This window comes from Lepisosteus oculatus, chromosome 4, assembly GCF_040954835.1.
Source record: "Lepisosteus oculatus isolate fLepOcu1 chromosome 4, fLepOcu1.hap2, whole genome shotgun sequence".
In the NCBI taxonomy this organism is placed as follows: domain Eukaryota; kingdom Metazoa; phylum Chordata; class Actinopteri; order Semionotiformes; family Lepisosteidae; genus Lepisosteus; species Lepisosteus oculatus.
In genome coordinates, this window is record NC_090699.1 from 24,643,874 (window position 1) to 24,661,392 (window position 17,519).

A 17,519-nucleotide genomic window follows, 5' to 3' on the forward strand; every position below is an offset into this window, starting at 1 on the left:
TTACAGTGGTCTGTGACTGAAGACTCTGTTTCCAGATCATCTGGCACAAGTGAAGTATCCACACTTACACACACATACCCAAACAATTCACTACCTCAACAGAAGACAATAAAACTGGTTCCAAACAAACTAGTCTGAAATCCTGAGAATAGCTTTGCTTGCTTTGTGGGTACCGAGTAAAGCATGGTCGTTCACATATGGTCAAAATTAAACTCAAACCAAACACCTATTTCCTGTTTTATAAGTCAAATTATTTAAATATATATAGATAAATTGGTGATTAACTCACGTGTTTCAAATAAATGCCTTGTTTTGATTTCTTACCGGCAAAATGGTTTCTCCCACTACCTGTAGGACCCAAACCAAGGCATGGCAACAGGGGCTGGCTAAGTAGTGCCTATTCCAGGGTTGCACAAGCCTGGATCAATTTGTAAGAAGACACCATTATGAGTGGGTAGTATTTTCTTAAAAAATATTTACAGTATGTACATAGAAGGTTTAATGGCATTTTATTTTTGTTAATAATATGTTAATTGTCAAATTGTGTGTAACGAACAGTTCTTTCCGGACCCTATGCGGACGACACAGTACGACTGAGTGGGGGAAACACTAGGGAAACGTCATGCAGGAAAACGGGGCTGAAGACAAGGGGGCGTGTCCAAGGTGCGCTGGTACACGGGGGAGGTGTACAATCCGAGAGAGTAGTCCTTAGGGAAAATCCAAAACGCAAGGGTAAGTCCAAAACCAGGAGATCCATCAGAACTCGGAATTAAAAAACCACGAAGGCCGGGTCGGAACCGGCGGATGGGGAACAGGAACGGGAACGGAGGTTAAAACCTTAACAGGACCAGGCGCTTCCAGGTCCCGGACTCGCATGATACGGAAATCAGATGCAGAGCCCGGATGAGCGTCAGCGCCTGGCTTTTAAGGTGGGCTGGGGATAGGGAGCAGGTGCACAGATTAAAGTCTTAATGAAAGGGCTGGAGCACCCTTAAGGAGGGGGAACTATCGTGACATTGTGTATTTATTGGCGAAAGGTGTATATCAGAATTCTGATTATTTTGTAGAATTCCTTTTTTCTTTGTAGTGGAATATTCAATGGTGAGGAGTTTTACCTAGACAAGGAGCTCCTTGAGATAGGAGGAAGCTTGTAGTAGAGTAGAAACAAGAGCTACAGTATGAATGGTTGTCTGTTTTTTAAATCAATTAATGTATATATTCTTGTACTGTAGTTTTGTGGTTTTTGCTCTCTTTGGTTAGTTTGTATTTTTTACAGTGTCCTGTGGCAGTGTCCCTGACTCTTAAGAAGTGATTGAGGCCTATGAGTGCATGCTACTAGGCCACAGTTATTGCTGGTTGGTATACACACTATCTGTATATCATTTTAAATCTTACTAATTAATTTTGTATTACTGCACTGGAATTGCACTCATAGATTGGTGCTTGTCACTTTTTTTGTTTTATTAACCTATTGTATTTACATATTGATTATTGTATTTATATAGTAATGATTGTTACTATTATGTCAGTACATTATTGCATTTATGTAAAATAGGTTTCATACATGTTCTGTAAAGTACTCTAGATAAGAATGGTACAGGATCAATGTCTAATACCACCATATGACAGTACTGTACTCACACACAACTAAAGATCCCATAACATACAAATCTGAAATCTAGAGTAGTTAATCAAGATTAAAAAGTAAATGAGCCATGTAACAGTTTTGATAGGAATTAAAATGAGAAAGGATGGAATCTGACTTTCTAGATACTTATGGTCACCTCAGTATATCTGAACCTTTTCACATTGCAGTCAGTAGTGTGATATTTTGTAAGGCTCAATGAGCATAGTATTAACAAAAAAAATTACAATTGCAAAACACCTTGATAAAAATGAATTGCAGGATTAAGAAAAGCACCATGAATTAGTGCTGTCATTTGTCAAGTGGTTTAGGTTTAAGTACACAATACAATAAATGGACAGGTTTCTTTTTTACTTTTTTTTCTTTTCAAAGTGTGATAAAATTTAATCTTTGGCAAAACAATACAAGTCTGCTATTAATCAAGTAGACATGATGCCGAATCAGTAACTTTAAATGGCACTTATTCAGAAGACCAGCTCAAATAGTCATTAGTTAAATTTATTAACAAATAACATGCAAATAGACTTTAAAATAAATTGAAGACTTAGAGGAATACAATTTGTCATAATATAAAGTTATCTTTAAAAAACAAGGCTAATTCAAATCTCTTCAATACAATATTTATGAGTGATAAATATTTAGACAATTTTAGACAACTTCCAAAGCCTTTTCATTATGCCCAGATTACACAGGCATGTAGAATTTAGAGACCCTGAGAAACCCACCCCTGGTTTATGGACTGCTTCTGTATCACAAATACTTATAATACTGATGGATATTAAAAGCATTTGGTACCAGTAGCATTTGTTGCATTTTAATTTTATATCAAAATGTAGAAACTCATTATCAGGAATAAATCAAAGGATTCAACACTAGTTAGAATGTGACAAGGTTTTAGAGGTTACAGAAATCTGAATAACATTAATAGAACTTTGAAAACAAAATCTACATTTAATTAAAAAAACATTAGAGTAGTCATCATTAAAGAATAGAGTTGAGTAGTCATCATTAAATCAAGATAATCTGAATTTGAATGTGGTTTCTATTAATGTATATTCAATATCTTAACCCCAAGTCTTATTATATAAAATTACACCCAATACAACTGCTTACATGTCTAACCATATTCAAGTTTAGGTTGCCAGAAAATAAAAAATAAAATTAAACTACCAAATACTGTAGCTTTCTGATTACTGTTACATTGGGGTTTTAGTCCACTAAAAAGCAATGAAACGTACACTCCATATTCAATGTTTTGTATTATTGGCAAAGGCACTGTAGTTAAAAAACACGATCAGAACACAAATAATGCTTTAAATGCATGCAAAAAATCACTACTTATTACCTACTACACATTAATAATCAAACTGTCAGAAAAAGGTTAAAACAATTTTAAAAGTCCATTTGGCTGTGGCTCAACTTCATCTTCAGGCAGTTCATCAAAATTCAGGATTTTTTGTTCTTAATACTAATTATTCTGCACCTACTCACATAATATACCTATTACAGAATACATTACATTTATCTTATTCCTTTTACTGAAAGCCTGTGTATGTGTCCTATGACTACAGAGGTTTATTTTTTATTAACAAAATGTTCTGTTCTTGAACCTTGAGTTCTTATGCTTTTTTTTAATTTCTGAAGTGTGATCATTAATTAATATGCTTGCTTAAATACAGGCCACAAATAAAATTATTGAGAAAATAATTTGTCTGCTTTTTAAATTTTCGTAGTGCCAGCAGTGTTAGTATGACAAGGAGTATTATATTTGTGAATACTTTTTTTCCTATTTTCTCTGAATTCTATTTAAAATTAAAAAATGTCTTACAACTTCAGCAGCGCAATGAATGGCTAAACCATTAAAATTCTAGCCAGTTTAAACTTTCCATTTTAGTTATCCCCTAGAACAGGCATTCAGAACCCTGGGACCCACACACCTGCTGTTTTTGATCCAGTTGAGCTCTTTCATTAATTCAACCAACAAATTTACTTGATTGGAATCTTTGCAAGTTTTTTTCCTACTCAAAAATGCAGATCTTACATAACTTCTGAATAACAACAGTCAAAAGAAAAGTACAACATATTCAGAAAAGGAAAACTACTAAAGAGATCAAATGAATCGTTTGATTAGGCCAATTAAGATGTCTTTCATTTAACTGAGAGGTGTCTGGGTCCTCAGGAAGAGGAAGAGCATTAAACTTCATTCTATTGCTTGTTCAAGAGAACAAACTAGTATTTTGATTTAATCGTGTACTGAACAAAATGTATTTTTTAGACTTAATTTGAAAAGATAAAATATTTTTTGATAATCCAAATGGATCCAATTAAATAGATACAAGCAATGTCTCATCCTACCAGGAAAACATATAAAACAAAAGGTTGTTTTATACAAATGTATACATCTTTTTGTCTCTATGCTTTGCACAGAATGGTGTTCAAGAATGGTCTTCCGGTCAGTAAATAGCTACAAATCCTCTCTATTGTTTATTGTCCATCCTGCTTTCACTGTATTGATTGAATCGGTAAGAAAGAATTACGGTACTGAAATACTTAAAATAAATGGTTTGTCCAAATCTAAAATGTTTACTGCTGTTAAAACAATAAATAAATGAAAAACTCTCCCATGTGTGACTACTTTTCTCTGGAGTGTGACCCACAGCTATGCAACAGGTTGACATAAGATTACGACATTCACACTTGACTGAGTTAGCTGAGCAGCTGCCATTTGGGTATAAGAAGATATTGCCAGCTGTCTCTACATGGTGAATGTGTGCCCTGGAGTGAGACAGACAGAGAATAACTGCTGTGAAGCTCACAGCTATTCTTGTATATTTTGACCCAGCACAGCATTATGGCAATTCTCTATCCTAACGTGCTGTGTGTTTTGGATCATTATTCAAGAGAACAAAGACAGCACAGGAGATTATGTTTGATATGAACTGGTGGCACTGTTTTGTGATGTGATCTGAGCTGCTGATTTTCAACAGAAAAGCTGCAGGCTTTGGAAGCAGAGAATATGTGCAAGTTACATCAACTCTAGTCACCCCATAATTCAAACACAGAAAATCTCTGTTATTGTTATTGGAAGAACGACACAATGTAATGAGATTCTTTTGGAGACGAGTCAGTGAGACTTCTGTAAGATATATGAACTTGAGTCAATTGGCAACAATGTCCATAAAGTACTAAGTGGCTCTTTTGAATAGCTGCAAATCTTCACCTACACACACAGAAAGTAGTGGCAGGTGATGTACATACAGTATTAGGCCAAAGAAATCAAGATCAAGCTGAAAATGTGTTTTATAATGAATAAAAAGCTGATATTGCCAAAATGGCAAAAGAACGAAAGAACCTCACGTGAGGTAAATCAGTCCAGCTCAGTTATCAATCTTCCAAAATCAGTAAATGGAGAAAAAAAAACTTTTTATATACTCCCTAAAGTCAATAAATAGTTCCCATTACAGTAATTTCATATTCAGATGATTAAGGGCATCAGTGTTATTTCACTTGTTACCGTTTCCTCATTTAATTAAATTAAATTAAAATTAAATTACCACATTTCATATTATTGTGATTTCATTATGTGAATTATTGGAAATTTGTTATGGATTAATTTAGCAGCATATTAATAATATTGATGTATGGGATACTTTTGTTAGTCTAACCATTCAAGTAACTACACAAGCCTGAACTGTGTATCATGCAGGCATTGTGCTCAATTTCAGAGTCCTAAATAGATTTTCATCATTCATAGCCAGTTTCAGACTGCACTCTCAGCTCAAACTAATTGTTTGCATTGCTCCTGTAAGGTCTTGTTGTGCTTCTTCTTACAGTTTATAACCATGCTATTTTTAAGAACATATTTTACAGAATCATGTTAAGTAGGATATAATCACAAAGCACAATTTTTTCATTATTGTATAATTTACTTCAGGTTACTCCACCCTTAGTTTCATGTCTATGAGCACTACTATTCATTAGGGTTGCAACTGGCAACCAACAGAAGCTAAGCAGGTGTGAGCCTGGTCAGTACCTGGATGGAGACCTCCTAGAGAAGTAACGTTGCTGCTGGAAGAGGTGTTAGTAGGAACAATAGGGCACGCTCGCTCACCCTGTGGTCTGTGTAGGTCCTAATGCCCCAGTATAGGACACTACTGTAAAACATGGTACTGTCCTTTGGATGAAATTTAAACTGAGGTCCTGGTTCTCTAAGATAATTAAGGGTTACTTCTCAAAAAGAGTAGGGGTGTTACCCCTTCACCAATTGTGGCCTCCTAATAATCCCTATAAATGCATTGGCTTCATCACTCTGTTCTCCCCACTGATAGCTGATGTGTGGTGAGTTCACTGGCACATCATTCGGGTGGTTGCTACACATTGGTTGTTGTGGATAAGAGTCTCCATTACATGTAAGGCGCTTTGAGTAGAGTGTCCAGAAAAGAACTATGTAAGTGAAAGGATATTATTATTATTATTATTATTATTATTATTATTATTATTATTATTATTATTATTATTATGTAATCATTAAGTCATTCTTTTAACATAAAAGGCCCTACACATGACAGTACCAGTCTTTAAACTGATGCTAAACTGCAGAGAAATATTTCCCTGTACCAAATTATACATCACAAACACAACACAGAGAGGTTTCTCTTCCTCATAGGATTCTGGTAAAAGGAAATAAATTATTTCATAAGAACCAGTAAAAGTTTCTTACAAGAGTCGTGATGCTGCTTTCATCGTATGGGGTTAGACAGTAAGGAGGGTCAGGGGGGTCTGACAGAATTGTCCTTATGGACATGTTGTTGTGCCCCTCAACCAAACTGGTTACCCCAGTAAAGCTCGCTGTTTGGATCATGCCTCTGGTCCGTCTTAATTAGTGTTTTTCCTAACTAATGAACTATTTTTTTCTTGATGGGAAAGTGATGTTAAGATTCTTACAGCCTTCCTTACTGACAAATCCAATATTGTTCATTCAGAATTGATGCAATGCTGCTTTACTTCATCACACAAGGTCATTTTTGCTCATACCTTTAAGCGTTTAATTTTGTATTTTGAAATGTAAAATGTTAATTACTTCTAATTTATGTTTTTTATCTAATATATCAAATTTAATCAAGGCTGCTGATTAAAAGCTTTATGAGTACTATAATAAAAATAAATATCAACTCTGTGTTTATGCACATTAACAAATATCAGTTTCCAATAAACTAAACTTGGAAAAACATCACTCTTACTTTATTTTTTCTCTAATGCTTATTCACTCATTTCATTGCAATTTACAGATACCAAGATGCATTTAAGTTTTGGTTTTATCACAGGTGTGTGCTGTTGAAATACCCTTTGACTATTTGCAAAATATAGATGAAGTAGTTGCAAAGGTCTGATACATTACAGATGTGTATATCTGAAAGGAATGATTTATCAGCAAACATGATAATATAGAGTTTATACTATATCATATACAGTAATCTATATATGTATGTTCTTGCTACAAAATATCATTTTCACTTTTTCTGAAGCAAATGTAAATATCCTTGAATTGTGTAATTCTTCTTTTGTTTGCCTGCTGGGTTTTCTTGTATTATGGTATAGCATGTGTTTCAGGAAAAAGTATCCTTCATTTCCCAGCATGTATTAACTATTCTGAGGACTTTTAAATGCTGCCTTCTCTTTTATTTCAAACCGTTTTTTATTATCTGATTAATGAAAGCTCTTTTAAAAGAGTGATGAGTCTTAATGGTAGCCAAGAGAAGGATTAATACAGTAAGAACATTAAAATGGATAAAACATATGAGATCTTAAATGGTATTATAGTCTTCATTTTATTTAAACAGTCTTTAATGACTTTAAGAAGCCAAAATTCAGATAATACATATTATTCAAGGCACTTAGTACCCATTAGAGACGATTTTAATGACAGTCTGTGCCTGATCTTCACAGTTCACTGTAAATTTGTAAATGTTCCAAAACTGGGCACAGAAAAGCACAGGAACACTATTAAGCTTCCATCAAAGTGCATGTCAAACCTCATCCTTCTTATTAAGTGAAAAGTAATGTTCTCACAACAAAGTAATGATCTGTGAATTCGTCGTAAGTGTACATTGCCATCTAGTGTAGAACTGACAAAATGCAGAAATGTGGCATCTGGCATCACTGAGGTAAAATACCTCAATATTGAAGAAGACTCCACGGCCGAAACATTGTGTTTTCTTTCTTCTCTTTTCAGCATGGAATTAACCTGTTACTTGTTCCTTTGCAGCCTACGCATGCTGACGCAACTACCCGCCTGAACTATAGTACAATATACTACTCTATTCCTTTTTTTTATACAAATATACTACTCTATTCCTTTTTTTTATCATTTTAAATCTGAATAATTCCTTATGAAGAATGAGGTTTAAATTGATTATATTGATATGTAAAGCTCCTGAATCTAAGCACTTAGATTTATGTGAACCCGAAATATTTCTTCTCCTTTCATATTGACCTTTTGTTTTACACACAGTCTGTTCCACAGAAAGTCCGTTTGGGCTAGAATGCATAGACCAATGGCTAAGTCATTTCCACTATCTCTTGAGACATATCTATCCACTAAAAAATTAAAACAACAATAAAGAAATGTATCATGCGATTCCTTCCTTTGATTCCCTTTTCCTCCACTTCATACGCTGGTGTCAATAAATTGACTATCAGATAGTCTGGAGGAGACTTTTTTTTCTTCCCAGTATGTCCTGGCATCAGGAGAAGTAAAAATTCAATATCTACCTTCCACACAATCTTTGTTAAGCCATCTGGGGATTTCTGACCATACTGCTTAATTCCAACATTTATTGCCTATAAATTATAAGGGAATAATATATTTTATAATATATAAGCTTGGCAGAACTATGGAAAAAAAAAACGTGTAATAAAAAAGGTCTGTAAGATACATTCATGATTCAACTACATAAGCCTGTATCTGTTTTCTCATAAATTAGGGTCCTATGGGGGGAAATTTGACTACAAACATTATTCTGTTCCATGGAGCACACATCCTACTTGGATTAATGAAAACAGCCTTGGCCTCAGTCATGTTGTCCATGACAGCCAGCTTGGACACGTATCCATGGAACAGATGGAATAGTATTTTGTTTTATTAAGCATAACTTAGGAGAAATGGCAGGAGGAGACAATTAAATAGCCCTACAGATGGAGGATCCTTGGGAAGGAAATCTAATATGCACTCTCCTATGGACTGGGAAAAGATACCGAGTCCTTGAAAACCTGACAAGAATTCCAGCACAAAATGTGTTCCATTTTTTCTGTTTCCAATTAGATTTCCTAAACTACATTAAAAACAATTTTCTTCTCCACACCTACATTTTCCATGCTCAATTTGCAACCTGAAATGTTAAGACATACGTTCTGAAAACTGGAAACAAATTTTGTTCTGGAGAAAATCCTTTGTTGGTGTTTTCGGTCATCAGACATCAGATCCAGTCATTTGTAAGCAAATGATATGGAATACTTAATACTTAACAAATCACATGCAGTTTTTCATATTAACTTTATGTAAACATGCAAAGAAAAGCTAAGGTTTGATTGTAGGTATTAGTAAGCTGGGATTGTCATCTCTTATTACCATACTGGATGCACATTTGTCTTTTGGAGAATCTGCAATATATTGTTAAATTTTGAAACACAGACAGCCAAGACAGTATTGGAGGGGTCAGCAGATTAAAATGTATTCATTAATCTTTGGTAAATTTCTTTTTTTCAAAAATCAAAAAGAATCTTTTCTGTTTCGAGTAAACGTTTCTCTGCATTTTATACAACATCCTCACCTAGTGGAGATAATAGGAAAAGACACACTTTCAAGAACTGCATCAATTAAACATACATAAGATAAGATCACTTTATTGGCCCTATACAATTTCTTGTATTAGGAATTTGTCTTTTTCGCATGCCCCATCTCGTTCTCCATGAGACACAGACAGGGACGAGACACATACATGAGTCCTGTATCAGGGTTAATGCGCTTCTTTATTTGTTTTTGTGTTTTTTACTTAATAATCTTGAAATACTCAGGTTTCAGTTAATTATAGTATGCATTTCACATTGCATCAAATTCTGGTTAAGATATTTCAACACACAACCACTACAAATGCTTACCAACACAATCCGTTTTTTTACTGCCTTATCCAATCCAGGGTCAGGGGAGCCAGGACCTATCTCAGCAAGCAATGGGCATAAGGCAGGGGCTTACAGTACTTGTGTTGTTAAGTTCTCCTTAAATAAACAAAGGTTGTACAGGTGGACTATCTGTCTACACCATGCTGCCTGGTACATTTTTCACTACAGCTGAGTGGCAGGAAACATCCATAGAATAAGGCAGGTGTTCCCATTTGCTTCTGCATCTTATCTACAGAGCTCTCCTGTCTTCGACGACGACAGTTCCCTGAAAGGAACAAGAGGAATTGTCATGCTCAGCTACCCCCGAGTGTGCCAGCTTCCTGGGAGATGAATGGGAGTTCAGTGATTTACTCTAAGTGCAGTTTATAAAATAAAAACAGAAAAAAAGGCAGAATGACAACCAGTTTCAATCATGGCAGCAGTACCTCATGTTCATTTTCCCCAAAATGTTTTAAAAAGCTTGATTGCACCCCAATGGCCACAAATTAGGATCATGTTCTTCTGACGATCCTGCATGTCAGGAAATGTTAAAAAGGAGGAGCCAACTGCATACCCCAGTGAGGCTGGGCAGTTGGACTAGAACATCCATAGAACATCCATCCAAGACAAGACAAGAAGACAAACCACCTGCACAAAGGTTTTTAAATTGCTGTCCCTTCTGAAGAAAATTATTAACTGATTTCTCCTTGTTACATTTTAAGCTTTTCTCGGTTTGAGTACATGAACTACCTTAACTAATGAACATCTTAATTGAAACCTGTGCCCTTTACTAGGCCAACAATATCAGCGCTCAGTAAAAGCGTATTTCATAGACAAGGTTTTCTAGGCTCTGTAAATATGCAGAAATCTCATCACCTCTAGCATCACCAATAAAGGTTTTAAAAATAATCTGTTTACTGACAAATATATCCTCCTCTTTAAAACACCCAACCTCCATTACCGTATATAAAGAAAGGTAAATCAATCTCCACATCCAAACTCTGATACTACTTTACCATTTGATACTTGTTACACTCGACACTGAAATACATGCAGTGCAGGTGATCTTCTTTTACATCAAAGTCACTCCCCCACAACTATCTCATATTACACAGACCTTGTGCCACAGCAAGTCACTGCTACTTTTTAGTGCCCGTTTATAGCGGTGAACAACCAGCAGTTACTGTGAAATAGAATTGAACTTAATTTACGAATGTAATGCCACTGCTTGGAAGCAGCACCAGGGGGCATAGTATGCTTACTTCAAATGCCAACTGCTCGGCATAGCGAGCCGTTGAAAATGAAGTCCAAAGGGGAAAAATTAACCTTTATTATCATCATTAGTAGCAGTAGTTGTAATTATTACAATAATGAATATACTCTTGGCTTATTCACTGTATAATGCAGTTTGTGTGCAAATTATAAAAGGGATGAACGATGAGTCTTTGTTTTGAAAAATGGAACATGATTACATACGATGTTATAACTTAACGTCTGTTGTTAATGTGATAAATTATAGGCGGTAATACTTATGATTATCATACTGTATAAGTATATCATAATATTTATTTAGGTTAACCTAAAGAGTTGTCATAATCACTTCTCTGAGGAAAAGTATTCCAGAATAGTGAAAAGTAGAATTAATACATGCGTTTCGTATTTCTAGCCACTAGGTGACTCTTGAATCCTGTATAATTCTTTTTCTGGATGTTTTCAATATTTCACATCTGAGATTTACCGCGATAACCGGGAGAATCACATTAATGTCAATACCGAAACAGCGTGAGAATTATGATTTGGAAAACTGCATTGAGGAGATTGAGTAGTTAGACCGAGGTGATAGATGAGGTAGAAACTAACCAATACGGCGTATAACCGGCTGTTGTCATAATTATAGTATATAATCTAATCTGCCTACTGATTTAATCTATTAAAATATAATCATAATGATTTCTGCTATTTACATTAAATTAATTAAAGAATAAAAGTTATTTCAAAGTATATTTATGTTTATATTAAACATATCAATTAGGGTTGTCTTCTTTACTTACTAACACTTGGGATACAAATATTAATAATAATGGATTCTTAGGATCTCGGTAATCAAATAAAATAAAAGATTAATGTCGTCGTCTACTAGTCAATTCAAGTTTGTTTTCTCTGAAACGAAAAACAAGAAGCCAGAGAGACCCCTAGAAATCCGCGGTTTGCTCTCGCTAGAGAAACTCTAGAAAGCAATTATTGGAAGAAAGAATTTAATTGCTATTTGGATCTTTAAGACTTTGGATTTCTCCACAGTATGCAGAAAAGCAAACCCTGGGAATTTTTTTAATTGTTTATCTTTGTGGCTACGCACTTATTCAAATTATAAACTTGCCCTCTAGCTAAAAAAGAAACTTGTCTGAATTTCAGAATAGCTCTTGTACAAATATAAAACAAACGAATGAAAATAACTTTTAAATGTTATATTATTGAATGAAGGGTACTTAATGTTTTGTTTTAATATGCTATATTTGGAGAAACGTTAAAGTGAAGAATAGTAAAAATATAACTGTAATTATTGTAATGTAAAATAATATGATGGATTTACACAGAAAAAATGTAATAGATTTTGTAGCAGCCTCAACTAGAAAGACAACTGGAAATCAACTGGAAGACGACGTTCAACTGTTTTCAATCGAAACGTTGTATTTCAGGTTGGCAACACGTTCTCTACTGTATGAAAATATGCATGGTTGATGTAGCACGCACGTAAACGAACGTGAACCATACTCTGTAGCATAAAATTATTCTAAAATAAGGTTGATACACAGAAATATTATACTCAGAAGTATTATTAATCAAATTAACATTCGAAAAATGTAGTTAATGTTTACTGATACATTTTTCTGATATATTTTCTAATATAGCTTATGTATAAAGGTCCATCTACAGAGGTTATGTAACAGCAACGTTTTAAAAATGTGTCATTATATAAGTAAAATAATGAAAAAATAATACTCTTTAAAGCTTCGAAGAACTCTAATTTTAACCTGTTTTCTCTTTATATTTGCGATTTATCTTTCACAGCCTGTGCGGTAAACTGTGGTTAGCGAAACAAGAATTTAACATTTAGTCATGAAGTTGGAGAGCGTAAAATTAAAAACCATTAAAGGTACTTTATGGAAATTCTGTTTTCTTTACTGTTCGATGTCCCATGGTTCATTTCCTGAATTTTTTCAAACGCCAACATGAGCATATTCCATACTAAAATATTTTTTACATCTCCTTAAAATATTAACAGAGGTAAAACCAGAAATCGGGAGGCCCTGCGCTTTTTTTGAGGTATGGGTCACCTTTCTGTTATAAGATGACAAGTTGTATATTGGTAATTACAGTAAGGAATATTAAAACGAAAGCTCTGTCACGTTCTTTGTGCGCAGAAATTACTGAAATAATTGCCTCAGAATAATTAGAAATACACATGAACGCAATGCAGATGAAAACGTTAACAAAGCTGTTACAACCGCCAATAGCTTTCAAAGTAATTTCTTGTAAATGCATACAGTACCGAACACAGACTAAGCATAAAATGCATTACGAGGGCGAACTTTCGAAGTGGTAAATCTGAGAAAAACATTTTCTTGCATTTAAAATATTCATATAAAACGAATTGTAATGTATATAAGCATAATTATATATATTATGACACGATTATGTTTCTAGATAAAGATGTGTATGAAGTGAAATGTGGTGAAACAAAATCGTGAAATGCAACATAAAACGATACAAACATCTCCAGCTTTTAGCCTAAGCAGAACATTTTGCATGTTTTGTATTAAAATTCAAAATATTTCACATTGGTGAGTTACGTTAGGAAATGAAAGAATTTTTAGAAATTATGACCGGAAATTCCTCGAAATATTGCCACATCTTTTCAAAATATGTCATTAATACCTTTTGGGGCATCACTTTTAAGAAGATACTTCACGTTTTTTTTAATAATGTATCAATCGTTTCCAACAACTTCTGCGTTTCCGCAAATTCGATACATATGATCAACGCGTTTAACTGTAGTGATTGTTGGAGTGCACATTTACAATGAACATAAAATGTGTAAAAGTAAAATTACGTCGAGCCGTGCCTTTTTGTTTTAGAAAAAAAGGGAAAACGTTTCAAAATTCAGATATTAGGGCTACTCTTACTGCTAAGAGATATATGTGCATACACTTGCCATTAAACATCATCCGGCATATTTTTATTCAGATTAATATACTTACTTTGCCTGCGATCATTGGTTACAAAAGTAAATATATCTTTTTTTGTCAAATCTTAAAACAATGAATTCTATAGTATGCTGCATCATTAATAGCAGTACAATAAGACCTTCATAGAGTTCTGCTTTGTTCAAGTGACGTGTATGTAAAGTGTCTGAGTCGGTGCGCCAATCACAGTGCACCCTCAGTCAATTTTATCCAATGGGAGATATGAACATGCAGGTGGCAGTGTGGTTATCAGTGCATCCCGCTCTGTTCTGATCTCAGCTTGAGTCAATTTCACAGGAAAGTCGACCCTGATGCTAACTATCAAAAGCACTAAAAAACATCATCTGATCTTCTGACTTCCAAGTGGATATTCATTCTGGACAGATGCGACAAAGTGACTGTCTGAAATCAAAGACCGACTTCTTTGATAGCGGCTTCGACCTCAGAAGTTACTTCGCAGCGAAACTTTTAACTCTTGTGTCTGAACTCAGAAACTGAAACTGACAACATCTCCAAGACACTGAACTGCAGGGTCTGAAATCAACTTCAAAAGCCCCTCCGGTACAGGTCTTGTAATTGTTGTAAAGCCTGGGGGCTTTTGGTTGTTGATGATCACAAATGTTAGCGGTGGGGCAGATGGATACTAATCGCCAGAGTGCTTTCGTCCTGGGCAGTACACCGCTGGCAGCACTTCATAACATGGCTGAAATGAAGACATCTTTATTCCCTTATGCTTTGCAGAATCCCTCAGGTTTCAAGGCACCTTCGCTAACAAGTTTGAACACTCAGATCCCTTTGGGGACGCCACATGGAATTAGTGATATCTTGGGCAGACCGATAACTACAGCCGGAAATCTCCTTTCTGGACTCCCAAGGATAAATGGACTTGCCACTTCAGCAGGAATGTACTTTAACCCGGCTGCTGTTTCCCGATATCCAAAGCCTCTGACGGAACTCCCGGGGAGAGCTCCAATATTTTGGCCTGGTGTTATGCAGGGATCGCCCTGGAGAGACCCGCGAGTCCCATGTCCGGGTAAGTTTCTTCTATGTGTTGTATATATGCAATTTCTGGTGACTGTGACTTTCAAAGGGGAAATCAACTTTTAATTAAAGCAGAATGCACAGCATGCTAAGAATAATATTACTGAGCATCTTTTTAAATAACATGGATAGCTAAAAGAGAAAGCATACATTTAAACATTGGAGGCATTTTTAGATGGAACCAGTTTTTGGAAAAGGGAGACTATACTTTTTTGGAAGATTTTAAAACGACAGAGATTTTAAAACAAAATAATTTATTTTATATGAATGGATTTTTGCAAATATGTTTTGAAAAAGCACCATCTTGTATTTGAAAGAAAAACAACATTAAAAAGTATAATTCTTCTGTTAGAGTTTAGTTAATGTTTTTTCCAAGTTGTCTTTTCTATGGTTACACTGCTGTTAAACCACTCGTGTTTTAAACGTTTTTTCTTTTGTTTTCCTTAACTTTAAGAGTTTTACTGTTAGGTTAAATCAAAGGTGTATGTGTTCCTTCTTTAACAAGTGTATATTAACTCGCCTTTTATATTTATTTTAGCGCAAACTAACATGGTTCTTGATAAAGACGGAAAGAAGAAACATTCTAGACCTACATTTTCAGGACAACAAATTTTTGCATTGGAGAAAACGTTTGAACAGACAAAATACTTGGCAGGACCCGAGAGAGCTCGCTTAGCTTATTCCCTGGGTATGACGGAGAGTCAAGTGAAGGTAAGCATGGATTCATTTTCACCGTGGTTTAACTTTATAAATGTATAACACATTGAAAAGGATTGAAAGCAAGATAGCCATTCCGTCACCAGTGCGAAGATCGACGTTATAAACCAACTTATGATTTTCAAAATGGTCTGAATTACCAAAAAAAATATATATTGTTGTTATCAGAATATAAGCGGAAGACTGCACTAGTGGGAATTGGAAAGAAAAATAAAACTTTCCGTTCAGGCATAGCTAAATGTACTGTGTGATATGTGAAGACAGCCGTAAATGCACATAAAAAAGCTGAACTGCTTTCACAATGAGTGAAAATCTAAGTTTCTATTAAAAAAACGTACAACAATCAGCAACCTAATAATAATAATACTTTATTCGTCTTAATTGTTAATAAACACGTATTTGCAATAGAAACAAATAATTGAAATGAAAGAGGTAGAAGTAACACGTACTGTATGTTCCTTTTTATAGGTTTAACACAGTTTCTTAAATTTCAACAGGTATGGTTTCAAAACAGAAGAACCAAATGGAGGAAGAGACACGCGGCGGAAATGGCATCAGCCAAAAAGAAACACGATTCAGAAACAGAAAAGTTGAAGGAAAGTTCGGACAATGAGGATGATGACGAATATAATAAACCTCTGGACCCAAATTCTGATGACGAAAAAATAACGAGACTGCTGAAAAAACACAAAGCCACGAATTTAGGTCTTATAAGCCCCTGCAGTAACAGTTCGGACACGTTGTGATGACACATTATGTACAAAGACTTTCAAATATTCCAATACGCTTTTAAAGCTGATTTAACCAGGGTATACAATGTTTAAAAACGAGTCGAGAAATGCAACTTGGTGTTGTAAGTGATAAGTGTTGTACAGACGATAATGTATGTGAGATGTATATATTTTTTACTAAGTTATGTACTTAACGGTATACAGAACATGGAATGCAACTTTTTTTTTGTTCAGGCGTTTTCAAAATCTTCACTTTTTTTGTTTTACAGAATCGTGGCACCTAACAATCAGTTTCATATATATATATAATTCCTGTTCTGTATAGGTTTAAATCCATCAATCTGGTATATGTAAAAAGTGCAAATGTTGTTTATTATAATGTAAAAAAAAAACTTTAATTTTCTCCACAACAACAGATTTTTACCATTTGAAGGAATTTATGTTTTTACCTCATTAAACAAAATAGAAAAATTGGAAAATTCTTTTATGTTGAAAAAAAGATAATATTGATTCCACAAGAGTTGGAAAACACTTTGTATTATCAATAAATTATTTAACAACATTTTGCTTTAAAATATCTTATTTTGATGTTTTATCCGTGTAATTCTTAAGTAATCACCTCTATTTAATAGCAGCACATTACATATATATTTTAATATTCTTATTAAAAAATCTTGTTATACATGGGGTAACCTCTTCGCGTTCGAAATGTATCCGAGGTATTTGGAATCCTTAACATATTGTTACTGTGAGAATGGAATAAGATGAGTTATTTGAATTTAATGTTAGCAATGAACTCTTTCAATTCCTTATGATATATATTAAACCGAAAAGGACTTGTGCAATATGCACAATGGTTTTACACAAAACTGTAAAAAGGTGGTCATTTTCAATTGTATTTTCAAGTGGTAATCATGAATGGAATCTTTGGGCTTTTCTTGACGTTTCAAAATCAAATTACAGATACAATAAACAAGATCAGTT

At 34.4% G+C, this 17,519-nt stretch overlaps 1 protein-coding gene across 1 annotated transcript; it reads left to right on the forward strand.

Annotated features, from left to right (window-relative positions):
• Positions 1-14,308: 14,308 nt before the first annotated feature.
• nkx6.2 (NK6 homeobox 2) lies at positions 14,309-17,087 on the forward strand. Its single transcript, XM_006630394.3, has 3 exons — positions 14,309-15,079; positions 15,626-15,798; positions 16,302-17,087. The coding sequence occupies exons 1-3, from the start codon at positions 14,665-14,667 to the stop codon at positions 16,548-16,550; spliced, it is 837 nt and encodes a 278-aa protein (XP_006630457.1). The 5' UTR covers positions 14,309-14,664; the 3' UTR covers positions 16,551-17,087.
• The last annotated feature ends 432 nt before the right edge of the window (positions 17,088-17,519 follow it).

Bases quoted from the DNA above. Each gene is read 5' to 3' on its own strand.
- nkx6.2 (XM_006630394.3), top strand. From the start codon at position 14,665: ATGTTAGCGGTGGGGCAGATGGATACTAATCGCCAGAGTGCTTTCGTC. The intron at 15,080-15,625 runs GTAAGTTTCTTC...TATTTATTTTAG, and splicing joins CCCGCGAGTCCCATGTCCGG to CGCAAACTAACATGGTTCTT. The intron at 15,799-16,301 runs GTAAGCATGGAT...AAATTTCAACAG, and splicing joins TGACGGAGAGTCAAGTGAAG to GTATGGTTTCAAAACAGAAG.